The sequence below is a fragment of the Podarcis filfolensis genome (genome assembly GCF_964270895.1).
Source record: "Podarcis filfolensis genome assembly, chromosome: 16".
NCBI classification, from domain to species: Eukaryota; Metazoa; Chordata; class Lepidosauria; order Squamata; family Lacertidae; genus Podarcis; species Podarcis filfolensis.
Window position 1 is genome coordinate 30,132,661 of NC_139620.1, and position 15,342 is coordinate 30,148,002.

Sequence of the window (15,342 nt, forward strand, 5' to 3'; positions counted from 1 at the left end):
TCCCAGGGGAGGTGAAAACAATGCAAAAATACAAGATTAAAAAAATATAAAAATGCAAGATTAAAATCAGTTAAGACAGTTGGCAGTCAAAAGAATACACTGCATTGCAGGGGGTACAAGAGAATCTTCCCTTGCAAGGCTGATCTCTATAAACACAGACTCAGACTGCATACACACATTACATTTAGCGCATATGGCTTTCCCCAAAGAGTGCTGGGAACTGTAGTTCACCCTCACAGAGCTATAGTTCCCAGCAGCCTTAACAAACTAGATCCTTTGGGGTGAGTCAGGTGAGTCAGCTCAGAAGCAGATCCTGCTGTGGTTTGAAGGAACCCCCCCCCCCCAAATTAGCAGTGTTGATAAATACCGTATTCAAATTGCTATGATCTTTTAAAAATGGGCCTAACTGTATTTTGAATGTTGTGCCACCACAGTGACTGGATGGGTGCTCACATCAAGGAAACCCCCCTCCCAAAAAAAGCTTTCCTGAATACAACAGGTTTTTTAAACTTGATTGTTCCTCAGTTTCATTATTTTTGTACTTGATCGGTTAACGATTAAAGTTGTGAATTGCTCAGAGGCTGTGGTTAATTGGGATGTATATGAATGTGCCAACCAAAACAACAAATCTCCCCATAAGAATAGCATAAAGGTAAAGGGACCCCTGACCATTAGGTCCAGTCATGACCGACTCTGGGGTTGCGGCGCTCATCTCGCTTTAGTGGCCGAGGGAGCCGGCATACAGCTTCCGGGTCATGTGGCCAGCATGACTAAGTCGCTTCTGGCGAACCAGAGCAGCGCACGGAAACGCCATTTACCTTCCCGCCGGAGTGGTACCTATTTGCACTTTGACATGCTTTTGAACTGCTAGGTTGGCAGGAGCAGGGACTGAGCAACGGGAGCTCACCCCGTCGCGGGGATTTGAACCGCCGACCTTCTGATCGGCAAGTCCTAGGCTCTTTGGTTTAACCCACAGCGCTACCCGCATCCCAAGAATAGCATAGTAAGAGCCATTAGACAGTGGAACAGACTCCCACAAGAAGTGCCAGACTCTCCATCCTTGGATGTTTTTAAGCAGAGGTTGGATGGACATCTGTCGTGTGTGATCAAGCTGAGATTCCTGCATTGCAGAGGGTTGGACTAGATGACCCTTGGGGTTCCTTCTGACTCTACAATTCTATGATTTTGTATCAGGTAAAAGGCAAGTCTACAATAGTTCTCCCTGACATCTACGCAGGAAGATTTATTTGTAATAGTGCATCAAGTCATGTAAGTGAACACATGCAGTTTGAAGAGCTATAAGTCAGAAACAGGTTGATCCCTACAGTGAGAACTAGGCCTTGCCACCCGGATAAAGTAAACAGTAATGCTTGGAACAACCTCTTTGCGTAGTCAGCTGGAGCGAGTGTGAATCACGGCCAGGTAATCAAGAAAAGAGCCTAATTGCAGTTGGTAGATTTTAGGTAAGAGAAGAAAGGTACATGGGCAGGTGAGTGAAAATATGGTAGCATTTGTGACAAGGCCCCTCACAGAGACACCTTTCAGAGGAAGAATGTAATCGTGCAAGAAGGTACCAAAATTATTTCATAGCTGACACATTTTAAGCTACTACAACAAGAGAAAAGCTCTTGTGGAGACTTGCATATAGGCCTGTTTTGCACACACAAGTCAAACCATGGTTTAGTGTGAAGACAGGAAAGAGATTACAGATGCTGCTACACTCAGGGAAGCTTACGCCAGGGTTATCTGGCTTTTGTGTTACTGAAACCCAGGCTTGTGGTTTAGTTTTCTCCAGACTAACCACAGCCTGTAAAACCCAGAACAAACCGGGAGCCCACATGTTCACACTAAACCATGGTTTGGCGTGGAGTGCTGTGGAAGCAAGCACACAAACCGATTGCAACATAAGCTATTGTGGACAGAGCACAAAACACTGGTTGGTCTTTTAAAATGTCATTGGATTCTTGCATTTTATTTCATAGCTGGGAACCCTATCATTTGCAGGTCTATGTAGATGGCAGGCCATCAACTGTTGGCAGAAATCAATTATGTGTATTTACAAGGGGGTACTTTGTTGATATAATTGTCCCGCTTGACAAAACCTGAAGGATTTGGGCCTAGCATACTTTAAGGACCACCTCAGACCTTTTATCCCAGCTCAGTCACTGAGATCAGAGGCCTAAATGGCCTTTGACTTTCAAGTGTCTCTTAAAAACCTTTTTATGCCTTTGTAGCAGTTTAATTTTTATTTTTGAACAGCCAGTACACCCCTGTGCATTTTTATTTTTTCTTTTAAATGGTGTTTTAGGGTTCAACACCATACACTGCCTTGATAACTCGTATTTCTGGTGGTACAGAAATACTTCGGCAAACAAATAAAACTCTTCCCTTCGCACTGCTAAATTAATCTGAGAACTGGCAGATCCAAAAATGTAAATAACCATCTTGATACCCACTCACCATTTTTGTGTGTAATTTCAAATTTCTTGATAACTTAGGCGCCAAGGCAGGGCACCCATCTAAGATATGTGCTCTGAAACACCCTGCCTATAATTGGCAAGGCAGGCATTCAACAGGTGGAGCATTCCAGGAACTTGGTTTGGGCCCTTTACACACACCCACACCCACACACCCCGCTTCAGTGTAGAAAAAAACACAAAGCAGGTCCCCACCCCCAAAAAAGATAAAGTAATAAAAGTATCCCTTAAAAAATTAGGACCAGTTAAAAACACACAGAAAGTTAAGACCACAATAAAATAGACTAAAGCTGGCAGAGATTTTCTAAGCGTAATAATGACCATTGCTGGCTGCTCTTTTTCTTCCCTGCCTCCTACTGTCGTGGCTTAAACCGGTAGTGTAGCAGGCAGGAATTCAACAGGCAAAGCCTCCCCCAATAGGGGAGAATGCAAAGGCGGGACCCCAGGCTGGGGAAGGCTTCCCCGGTTGGGTTCCTGCCTGCCAGGGGAGCGTGCAGCTCTGCCAGGGTCCTCTCCTCTCCAGCCCAGCTTTGCAGAGGCGCCTGCTCCGTCTCCGCCCGCCTGCGACCCCCGCCGACCATGGGGGATCCCCGTACCTGAAGACAGGGCCCGCGCTGTACGGCAGAGCCCGGGCTTGCGTAGGAAGCGCGGGCTCGCTCGGCACAGCGCCGCCATGCTGCTGTACGGCAGCCCAGCTTCCCCACGAGGACCCCGGCCTCGGATCAGGGGCTGCCCGCGCGAGTGCCTGGCTGCCTGCTCGCGCCGCCTCAGACGCCCCGTCGCCGAGGGAGGAGGAGGAGCCAGGCGGGCGGCGCGGAGAAGGGTCGCCTTAGGTGCCGGGTAGGTGAGACTCGCGAGAGAGGAGTCCGCGGTGGGAAGGGCCCTGCCCAATGGGTGGGGCCGGAGAGGGAGGGGCCACCCACCTCTCCTCTTTCCTGGCAGAGGTTCAACTGGTAGAGCATGGCTTGGCAAGGAAGGCATTCAACAGGTGGAGCACTCCAGGCGCTTGGTTTGGCCCCCTCTTCTCTACCCTGGCACAGGTTGGTAGAGTAGGGCTTGGCAAAACAGGTGGAGCAATCCAGGCACTTCGTTTGGAGCCCTCTTCTCTGCTCTGGCAGAGGTCCAACTGGTAAAGCACAGCTTGGCAATAGCAGGCATTCAATAGGTGGAGCATTCTAGGCACTTGGGTGGGACCCCTCTTCTCTATCCTGGCAGAGGTTCAACAGGTAAAGCATAGCTTGGCAAGGAAGGCATTCAACAAGTGCAGCATTCCTTCGTGCAGATAGCAGATTGGGAATGGCTGGAAGGTGGTGGTTTTTGTTTACGCTGCATTGTTTGTGTGATTCTGCTTACTAAGAGGGACTTGTTGCTGTTTAGTCAGAGCACATCACAAGAGGAACAGGAAGGAAATGATGCCTGTGCAACCAAAAACAGGCATCGACAAACTTCAGACTACAATTCCCATCATCCCTGACTACTGGTCCCACTAGCTAGGGATGATGGGAGTTGTAGTCCCAAAACATCTGGAGGGCCGAGTTTGCCTATGCCTGTCCAAAGATGTTGATGAACTGCAACTCTAGGACTCTGTCAGATCCCACATGCCTCCTTCCCAAAGCCCAGCACCTCCTTATCCAGCTTTAGGAAGGCAGCATGAGGGCTGCGGGGACGTCAAAGTTTCCCGAGGGCCACCAAAAAGGCTTTGAGGGCCACATACAGCCCTCGGGCCATGTGTTGGGTCGCCCTGAATTCTAGACAAAGGTCCCAGGTTTCCCCCTCCCGATATATGAACTGACAGACAACCCAACCTGAGGGCAGTCACCCCTGCATAGAATAGTGCATTTGAAAACATGCTCTACCAAAATGGAACCTCAAATCAAATCCTCGCAGGCTGCCTGGGTTACACCCAGCATTCCCTATCGCTGCAACTTGACACAAAAACCCTGCACAAACACTATGCAACAGAAGAAAAGGTAAAGGGACCCCTGACCATTAGGTCCAGTCGCGAATGACTCTGGGGTTGCGGCGCTCATCTCGCTTTATTGGCTGAGGGAGCCGGTGTACAGCTTCTGGGTCATGTGGCCAGCATGACTAAGCCGCTTCTGACAACCAGAGCAGGGCACGGAAACACCGTTTACCTTCCCGCCGGAGCGGTACCTACTGTATTTTTCGCCCCATAGGACGCACCTAATTTTTTTGGGGGGGGGGGGAAATAAAGAAAAAAATTTATTTCCCCCCCCCCAGGCGCGGCGGAAGCCCGAGCTTCCCCCGACCCCAGCCCCCAGAACAGCCTGCTATCCGCAAGCCTAGGGAGCCGCGCTGGTCTCCCCAGGCTTGCAGAGAGGTGCGCGAAGCCCGGGCGCGCTCTTCAGCGTGCACCAGGCTTCGGAATGCAGGCAGCTCTGCGCCACCCTCCGGAGCCCCGCGCGGCTTCGCACCGGGCTTTGGAGGGTGGCGCAGAGCTGCAGGAAGCCCTGGAGTGCAGGCAGCTCTGTGCCACCCTCTGGAGCCCCTCATGGCTTCGCGCCGGGATCCGGAGGGTGGCGCAGAGCTGCAGGAAGCCCGGGAGCACAAGCAGCTCTGCGCTACCTTCCGGAGCCCCGCGCGGCTTCGCGCCGGGATCCGGAGGGTGGCGCAGAGCTGCAGGAAGCCCGGGAAAGCCTGCATTCGCCCCATAGAACGCACATACATTTCCCCTTCATTTTTATAGTGCGTCCTATAGGGCGAAAAATACGGTATTTATCTACTTGCACTTTGACGTGCTTTCGAACTGCTAGGTTGGCGGAGCTGGGACCGAGCCATGGGAGCTCACCCCGTCTTGGGGATTCGAACCGCCGACCTTCTGATCCGCAAGCCCTGGGCTCTGTGGTTTAGATCACAGCGCCACCAGCGTCCTTATATGCAATAGAAAGAAATCTCATTATCCCTACCCCATCCTCTGCCATCGCTTTCCCGGCGCTGGATTTTCGTATAAGCTAAACAAGCTATAGCTTAGGGCCCCACTCTCTTGGGGGCCCCCAAAAAATTTAAAGGAAAAAAACAACTAGATGTACATTTCCAAAATATAAGATAAAAAACAAATAAAATAAAACCTGCAACAACAGCAACAGTGTTTTGTGTTGTGTAGGCTCCTATGACGTAAGTAATGGGCCCCACCTGCTAGCCTGCTCCCTAAAATATCACTGGTTTGCTCATTTCTCTATATAGGGTGCCTAGGGTAAGTCTTTGTAAACTGTGTTTCTAAAGGAACCTTTGTTATTGCCAAATGCGAATGTTTGTTATGAATAAAAAATCATTTTAAGTTAGAGCTTAATAATTATTTCACTATTAATATATTTCTTCTTAATTGTATTTCACTATTAATATACTTCTCCGTAATTGTATTTCAGTTCAACAATTACTTTGATAAAATACATATTTTGTTATGTGCAAATGGCTTTAGATACCTATTAGGTCCATAAATTAGAGACGCGGGTGGCGCTGTGGGTTAAACCACAGAGCCTAGGACTTGCTGATCAGAAGGTTGGTGGTTCGAATCCCTGCAGCAGGGTGAGCTCCCATTGCTCGGTCCCTGCTCCTGTCAACCTAGCAATTTGAAAGCACGTCAAAGTGCAAGTAGATAAATAGGTACTGCTCCGGCAGGAACGCAAATGGCATTTCCGTGCACTCCTCTGGTTCGCCAGAGGTGGCTTAGTCCTGCTGGCCACATGACCCGGAAGCTTCACGCCAGCTCCCTCGGCCAATAAAGCAAGATGAGCGCTGCAACCCCAGAGTCAGCCACGACTGGACCTAATGGTCAGGGCTCCCTTTACCTTTACAGTCCATAAATTACCATATAGCATCTATTCAACGCAAAAAAAAAAAGCGTCAATTTGCTGTTGACAAAGGACAGGTGGACATATAAAGGGCCCCCATTACCTTCAGTAGCTTAGGGCCTCATCAAACCTAAATCTGGCCCTGCTCTCTCCCGTCTCTTTCCTCCCAATATCTATGACAATAAAGTCCCACACCGAATGTAAACGAACTGTGAAAAAGACTCGATTAATTGAAAGTGGAGACGCTGTATGTACTTTTCCTTGTTTATTTGTTTGCTTTGTAACGCAGAAAATCTTTAATAAAAATTAATTTCAAAACAGCACGAGTCTTTTCATATGAAATTGCATTTGCCATGCAAGTAATCACCTTGAAGACAGTTATCTTGGAGGTAATTACTCGCCTGGTACTGATACGGCAAGTGCAATTTCGTATGAAAGAACTTCACCTCCACAGAGAGCGGAATAAATTCCTTCCATCCATTCATGTCCAAGAGCAGTTCTTTGTTGACCCAACTTCCTGTGCATCAAGGTGACGTTAAAGACATTAGAAGCTTTGTGGGCACAGACGGGATTTAATTTCACCTCTGGCTCCTGTTTTCAATGCCAATACCTGGCCATATAAACATATAAAAGGTTGATTATAAAGGAAGGGAAATGTTGGTGTAACTTGATCCAAAAACCTTAGTCTCTTCCAGCATTGGTCTTTGCATGTTGAAAGCCCAGCGGCTTTGCTTAGTCATGGATTCATCACATTGCTATCTATCGAAACATTTGTTGATGCAATGTGTCAGCATGGACGCCGTGTTGTGAAATGTACACTGCGCACGTCTAAAAAACAGAGAGGGGTGGATCGTTTTGCCCCTTTGATGTAATTGTTGTTCCACTCCTTTGCAGAGTTATGCAGACTTACCAGTTCATAGAATATTATTGTTGTATTGCTGTTCATTTAATCTCTGTACCACTTCATATTTTTAAGGGGGGAAACAATCTCAAAGCGGTTTACAGCCTGCATTAAAACAGCAAACAATACAATCCAGAACAGAACATTGCTGAAGAAAGTCAGATATAAAGTATCCATTTAAAGCAATGTAATTAACAGGAAAAGGGACGCAGGTGGTTAAACCACAGAGCCTAGGGCTTGCCGATCAGAAGGTCGGCGGTTCGAATCCCCGCGATGGGATGAGCTCCCGTTGCTCGGTCCCTGCTCCTGCCAACCTAGCAGTTCAAAAGCATGTCAAAGTGCAAGTAGATAAATAGGTACCACTCCAGCGGGAAGGTAAATGGTGTTTCCGTGTGCTGCTCTGGTTTCGCCAGAAGCGGCTTAGTCAAGCTGTACGTCGGCTCCCTTGGCCAATAAAGCGAGATGAGCGCCGCAACCCCAGAGTCGGCCACAACTGGACCTAATCGTCAGGGGTCCCTTTACTGTACCTTTAATTAACAGGAAACTAAAATATTATGTTAAATGTTTCAAAATGAAACATTACAAAGCTGGTCAAGTACAGAATGCACATTTAACGCAGCAAAGTTAAATATATATATATCTTAAAACAGCTCAAAAGGAAACAGGATCAAAGCAGAGGATGGTGGGAGGGCTGTGTCCTCAAATCAGGAGAGTCACAAATAAGGGGCTGATGGCTCTCTCACAGAGGCCTCTACCACTCACACTGTTGTCATAATGGCACTTTCGACCACTGGTCCTTGGGGCTGTTGTTTCATGGCCATCAGCCGCTTCTGCCATTGTTGCAAGTGGGGCAGAAGTGAAATTGTTAATGCAGATGTTGTTACAGGATCAGTTCCAGCACTAATTTAATTCTGGGTGTTTGGCTGCATCCTATGACCGTATTTTTCACTCCATAAGACGCACTTTTTTCCACCTAAAAAGGGGAAATTTCTGTGCATCTTATGGAGCGAATGCTTGGTGCCTGGAGCCAAATTGCCCAGGGACAAAAAGGCAGATTGTGCTTTTTTTTTTTTTTTAGAAAAAGTGAAGGGGGTGTTGAAACGAAGCCGCTGAGCAGCTGATCAGCAAGCGATCGGGAGAGAGATAAGGGACTCTAGCGATAAAGGAGGCCGCCTGGGGGGGGGAGGTAAAGACAGTGAACTTGAGGAAACAGGCATACTAAAACAAGCAATGAGGAGAGAGAAGAAAAGGAGGAGCAAAAAACAGCAATGGTGTAAAAACGTGGTTACAAAGCACGGATCCACATGGATCCTCAGGATTTTTGCATTGGGTCACCCCAAATTCACCATCAGATCATATAGCATGTCCATGGCTATAGACTGCACCAAAAAATCACGCATCCGCTGTTTCGTGGGGCCGCAATGGCGCAAAAACGTGGTTACAAAGCACAGATCCACATGGATTCTCAGGAGTTTTGCATTGGGCTGCCCCAAACTCACCGTCAAATCACATATCATGTCTGTGGCCACAAAAATCATACATCCACTGTTTCGTTCAGAATATTTTTTTCTTGTTTTCCTCCTCTAAAAACTAGGTGCGCCTTATGGTCAGGGGTGTCTTATGGAGCGAAAAATACGGTAATCCGGGAACTTGTCCTCAGTCCTTGATCCTACAGATGGGGATGGCTCCTGTTTACTAAGACATGTTTGCTGCTGGCAGATTTAGCACATCAGCATTTCGGCTTCCCTAGAGATGGCGCAATAATTACATGTTGAGCAGATGTGAACCTGCACAAATGATCCCCAGGAGGGGCAGTGATGGGCCCAGGCTGAAAAAGGTTGCTGACCCCTGGTTTAGTCAATACAAATGTGCATTGTTGTTGTTTTTTTAAATGCAATTGGTTAATTGATTAAAAGTTGCTGTGATAATTAATAATAATAATAATTGCAACAATGCCCTCTCACAGCTAGCGCTACCAAAAGTTTGTTGACGGCGGCTTGCATTTTTGCAGGCTCTGTGCTGCGCTCCAGCTGCATCTATGCTTGCCACATCAGCCATGACCTTTGGAACAGCACACAATGGGGAAGCAATAGCGCCCACTCAGCATTCCAGGCAGCATTAATTGCGCCACAGGAATTTCTGGAGTTGGTCTCAACAGACTCGCAGCACAGTCTGCACCATGTTTACACAGACGTGAGTTGTCTTGAACTCAGTGGAGTTTGCTACCTGGTAAGTCGGGTTGCGGTCTGAGTTAAGAACTGAGAATGAGAAGCTGGACACCTGCGTGTGGAAATACCAGGAGGTGGGGTGGGGTAGGTCCTTGCACTTTGTGCTGCAAGCACAGAATGTGATCCTGAGCATGGGATCCAGCTTTTGGGAAACCTCTCCATTGAAGAACAAAAACTAGGCAAGTTTCCAGCCCTTTTAAGATGCCTGGGAAATTGCGAGGGCAGCGTTTGCCAGGCTTCTTGAGCTCCTCAGTTTTTATTTTTTAAAAAACGACGACAACAAGGCAAGCTGCTAGCCCTTACGATTACGCTTGGAAAGTACGGGCTGTGCTTGGCTGAGTATGGATACTTTTGCTACCCTGCAGAAAAAGTCTATTGCCCTAGCTCTTGTTTAGCTGGAGCCTCAACAAATCAGGTCAAATAATACACGTTAAACCCCTCAGGTTTAAATGCTAAGCTTGATCATGCACGATCATAGTTGTTATTTCCACTTCAAGAAGTTGGGGTGGAAAAATTAGACGTGACATTAACATGTGGAAGCAATTCATGTGTGCAGTTATGGGAGATCCTGGGCAGAATCATGAAATGACACCGGTTGCCAGGGTCTTGCGATCTCAATTGTCCTACCCTAGGCCACCCCACTGTACCATATAAACATATTAAGCGGCCTTATAGATAAGTCAAAATATTAGTCCTTTTAGCCTAGTATTTAGCCATGAAGCTCAGTGGATGCTTTTTCAGTACCTGTTAACCCAGCCTACCTCACAGGGTTGTTGTATAGATAAAAATGCTCAGGAACCAAGCGTGCTGCCTTGAGCTTCTTATTGTTGTCGTTTAGCATCCGTCTGTCTCTGGGACAATGGAGGAGTGCAGCTTTGGGGGTGAAGTCAAACTGTCGGACGGTTGCAGCGCCTGCTGTGGCTGTAGAGAAAAAATGCAGGTGAGACATGTTTTGTTGCAGCTGGGGCAGATGAAGGCATCCGGTTGTGCTGCTGCAGATGCACCATGGCATTTCTCCTCTCTGCGCTCCTCCGAGCAGTCATTCCTCCTCTGGTCACTGCTGTGGAAACATGACTTGACTTTCTGTCTCCAGCCACTGCAGTCGTCTGCAAGGGATTCCCTTACAGCAGGGTTGACATTGTCAGCCTCCATATCATATTCGAAGACAGAGGTCCTTTGGCTGGGTCGGGACGATATGGGATTGGGGGGCGCAATTAGTGCCAGCACCGTCCGTGAAGAGTTTGGGTGTAATCTTCGACACCTCCCTTTCCATGGAGGCGCAGATTGCAGCTATAACAAAGGCAGCATTTTTTCATCTCCGCCAAGCTAAGCAGTTGGCTCCTTACCTCTCTCGCCCTGGCCTAGCCACTGTGATCCACACGACGGTCACCTCCAGACTGGATTATTGTAACTCACTCTACGTGGGGCTGCCCTTGAGACTGACCCAGAAACTCCAGCAGGTGCAGAATGCCGTGGTGAGACTCCTTACGGGGTCCTCGCCGCGGGATCACATTCGCCCGGTGCTATACCAGCTGCACTGGCTCCCGGTGGACTATAGGATCAGGTTTAAGGTGCTGGTTTTAACCTATAAAGCCCTATACGGCCGAAGACCTTCGTACCTACAGGACCGCCTCTCCTGGTATGTCCCATGGAGGACCTTACGGTCTTCAAATAAAAACATCTTGGCGATCCCGGGCCACAGGGAGGTTAGGCTGGCCTCAACCAGAGCCAGGACTTTTTCGGCCGTGGCCCCGATCTGGTGGAAAGCTCTGTCATGAGAGACTAGGGCCCTGCGGGACTTGACATCTTTCCGCAGGGCCTGCAAGACAGAGCCATTCCACCAGGCCTTTGGCCAAGGCACAACCTGACCCCCTCCTTCTGTAATCCTCATAGAACTCTAGCCCAATGATTGCCATTAATTTGACTCTGAATTGATTTTAGAATGAATTGATTATAGAATATTTCAATTAATTTATTGTGATTTTATGTAAACTGTGTTGTTGTTATTATTATTATTATTATTATTATTATTATTATTATTATTATTATATTTGCAGACATTTTTGTAACACAGAGTTGGTCTGCCAGTGGGCCTGGTGCCTGAAGCCAGTTCCCCATACAGCATGTCCTTGGGGATCCTGCCATTTTGCGTCTGTGACAAAGCCAGGGTAGTCGTTGCTGGGACAGGAGTGCAAACATGCTGGGAAAATGGGCTTGGAAGAGCACATCTTTCTTTGAATGTGATGCTCTGTGATGCTCTGACAATAAAACAATGAACAGGGTGGTGGTACAGTGGAACCTAGGTTTTCGAGCATCTCGGAATCCGAACAGCCTCCGCTGCATGTTTTTCTTTTTTCTTTTTTGCCGACCGCCCATTGCTCCTCGGTTTTCGAATGTCAAACAGTCTTCCAGAATGGATTACATTCGAAAACCGAGGTTCCACTGTTTTTGACTACTGCAATCGACGCAAGATAATATCACCAAGACAACTATTTGTAAACAAACAATAAATGTCCATAAGTATGGCAAAAGTAGTTTCTTTCCCAAATAGTTTCTTTATCTTAAACAATTGCAAACACAGTAAATAAATAGTTCACTTGTAATATATCAGTGGTTCAGTGCTCATTTCTTCTCTTTCCAGAATAGATTTTATCTTGAACAGTTGCAAGCGCAGTAATAAAGAATCCTTTTTTGATATACCAGTGGTTCAGTGTTTGGACGTCGTTCCAGTAATCAGACGTTTTGTTACTAAAGAGCTTAGTCATCAAACTTTGTAGTACATACTTGGGTTACATACGCTTCAGGTTACATACGCTTCAGTTACAGACTCCGCTAACCCAGAAAGAACAGAAATCGGGCTCCTGCGGCAGCAGCAGGAGGCCCCATTAGCTAAAGTGGTGCTTCAGGTTAAGAACAGTTTCAGGTTAAGTACGAACTTCCAGAACAAATTAAGTTCTTAACCCAAGGTACCACTGTAAATAATATAGAAGAGAAGACAGTATGTAAATGACTTCAAGCAGGGGCATATCTGTCCCCATCTGCATGTTTCCATCGGGAGGAGCATAGAAAGAGGATGATGTCCTTCAGTTTGTTAAGCCTTTGAGGGGCTGGTGGGAGTTGTAGTCCAAAAGATCAGGAGGGCACCAGGTTGGGAAAGGCCGGTCTGCATTAATTATTATTATAATATATTTATTCATACCCTGTTTCCCGCCCCCCCTCATGGGACTCTAGGCAGATTACAGACAAAAATAAGAACCCCTAAAAACAGTCACTAAAAACAGTTAAACCTGGATAAGATTAAAACTATATACTTCTAAAAAATCTATTAAAACCATACCAATAATTTCAGTAAAAACAGCACGCCCCCATGCCATGCAGAAGAAATTGTATAAATGAGTCTTGCTTGCATAATTTAATCAAGTTGCAGAATCAAGCTGCTCTTAGTGCAGAATTTGACTTTAAGAATCGATGCAGAATGGGGATGGTTTTAGCCAAAGTACCGGGAAACAAAGGATGTAAAAGTAAACGGGTGAAATCTACAGGCTTAATGTAGCAAAGGATTAAGCGTGTGCCTTTATGTCCTCCTTGCACCTAATTCTTTTGTGACCTCAGTCACACATCAGTCCCTCTTCCCCCTTTCCAAGCATCTTTTCCTGTTGCTGGCAGAACGAAACACATATGTGGAAAATAAAAACACAGCAATGCTGAGAAAACGAAGCACATGCCCGAAAGTGTGAATGGGTGCCAACTCGCCAAGGTTTCAGGCAGAGGCTTTCTCCAGCTTCCAGCTCCTTTAGTGGGACTTTTTGCCTGCAAAGCACTTGCCTGAAAATCTCTCCAAAGCCAGATGGTATTCCCTGGGCAAGAGCGCTTTCTTTCAAAGGAATTCAGCTCAGGGGTGAATTGGCTCCTTACCTGGGCTCTTGGCCATGTCAGCTATGTGTCAGTAACCAAGTAACAGGGGGCGTGTCACAAGAAAGTGCGTTCTGAGGTCAGCTTTAAGAAACAGCCCCTGCAAGCTGAGTGTGGTTTGGGAGCAGCAGGGACGGAGGACGAGAAGGGAGGACGCTGCCCCTTTTAGAAGAAGCTCCTGCTCTCGGAATCCCTAAGCTCTTGTCGTAATGTGATCAATTGTGACCAAAGAGAATACTGCAGCCTCCAAGATATCTGTAAGATCCACATCCCTCCAACACAGAGAAAGATCACTGCAAACTGCTCCCATCCTTTTCGGAAAGGTACCCGTTTATATTTTTCCTGTTTTTCTGCAGACCTCTATCTTTGTTGCGTTTTAATGCCAAGATTTAAGGAGCCAGGTCAGGAGGAAAAATTTGAGGGACGGGGGAGCCTTCTTTCTCTCTCTCAATTCCACTTTGCTTCTCGCTTGTACAAGCTAATCTGTGCAGGAAAAAGAACGTTTTATTTTTTAATGCACCCAGTGTGGAACAGTGGCACTTCAAAGGGGTGAAACAAGATAATAATAATAATAATAATAATAATAATAATAATAATAATAATAATAATAATAATAATAATTTATTTGTACCCCGCCCATCTGGCTGGGTTTCCCCAGCCACTCTGGGCGGCTTCCAACAAAGATGAAAGATACACAAAGATAGCTTTGTGTTGTTGTTGATGATGTTGTTTAAGTTGAAAGCGTAACGGCTGGATAACTACCTGCAGTGGAACCTATAGTATGTTTACAGAAAGGATTTTGTTCAAGAAATGACAGAACAGCAGAAGTGGGGGGTTGGCTGATACTTTAAATAGAGTCGGCTGCCAAGTTACGTTAACTCCTGGATTGTGTTTCACCTTAAAGAGCTTCTGTTATAATCTCTCTCCCTCTCCCTTTCTCTGAAATGGAAAAGCAGGCAATAAATTCTTGTTGCCACTTGTATGCCCAACAGGAGAACCTGATTTTGAAGAAAGTGGTTGGTTGTTTCCTTGCTTGTGAGAACAACTTTTCTATCCCCCACCCCAACCCCTGAACCCATTTTTAAAAGCTGATTTCTTCATTTCCATGCTCCTGTCTGCCTCTGTGCTTGCTTTCAGGGAAGTAGCAATGACTATACTATCAAAATTCATTTGCCTGCCCAAATGCTATTGGTTTGTTTTTGGAAAACAGATGGCTTGATTTGCGCTGTAAACCTTCCAGACCCGCTTAGTGTTGGTGTTGAATCGCTGAGGTGCAAAAATGCTGCTTTTGTTCAGTGTGTTTTATTTTATTGCCGTCTTATCGGGTGTTCCTTTTGCAAGTTTACAAATGCTAGTCTGACACGAGCAGTTGATGGTGTCCGTTATACCACTCCGTTGCCTGAATGCCAGAACACCGCTGGCGTCTCTGGGGCCTGTGAGATTTTTGTCCGTCCAGCTGCCGTCTGGCCTCAGACAACCTTCTGCTGGGAGCCAAGCTGTTAAACAAGAGCAGCAAGAAAATATTTACCTTTAGACCTCCCCTGCCCCCCCCCAAGCAACACAGCAAATGTCTGTAAAATAGCTATTCAGGGGAGAAAGCCACATTTCTTATGCAGCAACAGATTTTGAGTGGTTGCCTAGCACCACCTTGCTGACTCCTGTCCATACGTGGAATTGTAAGATTGCTGGGTTCTGCTGTTTCAGAAACCATTTCTAAAAACATTGCTTTTTGAGCACATTTAATTTATCAATGAGTTCAGAAACGGGGGGGCGCTGTAGCCAACTAAACTCTACTTGTCACAAACCCATTGAAATCAACGGACATGACTAACTTAGGACCCCTAATTTCAGCGGATCTACTCTTGAGTGGCACTTAGCTAGAGATAACGCTAATTTGCCTAGAATTCCGAAGCAAATCCCCACTCCCACCCTCAGATTCTGAAGAAGCTAAAAAATCGAAAGGGAGTTAGCAAATGAAGTGGTGTTTATACGGCAATTTGCGTATCTGGTTC

The 15,342-nt window shown here is 46.6% G+C and overlaps 2 protein-coding genes across 3 annotated transcripts in view; one reads left to right on the forward strand and one right to left on the reverse strand.

Annotated features, from left to right (window-relative positions):
• The window catches only part of TXNRD2 (thioredoxin reductase 2), a 71,302-nt gene extending 68,093 nt beyond the window's left edge, over positions 1–3,209 (reverse strand). The window contains exon 1 of the mRNA XM_083590775.1: positions 3,074–3,209. Within this exon, the coding sequence (XP_083446901.1) occupies positions 3,074–3,152 (79 nt within the window). The 5' untranslated portion in view covers positions 3,153–3,209. The remainder of the gene's footprint in view (positions 1–3,073) is intronic.
• A 42-nt stretch (positions 3,210–3,251) lies between these two features.
• Positions 3,252–15,342, forward strand: part of COMT (catechol-O-methyltransferase) — a 36,147-nt gene continuing 24,056 nt past the window's right edge. The window contains exon 1 of one of the 2 annotated variants that reach the window (XM_083590608.1): positions 3,252–3,317. The gene's annotated coding sequence lies outside the window, so the exon portion shown is untranslated. Of the gene's footprint in view, positions 3,318–13,411; positions 13,654–15,342 lie in introns of those variants that run through there. The other variant, XM_083590607.1, reaches the window with a different exon arrangement.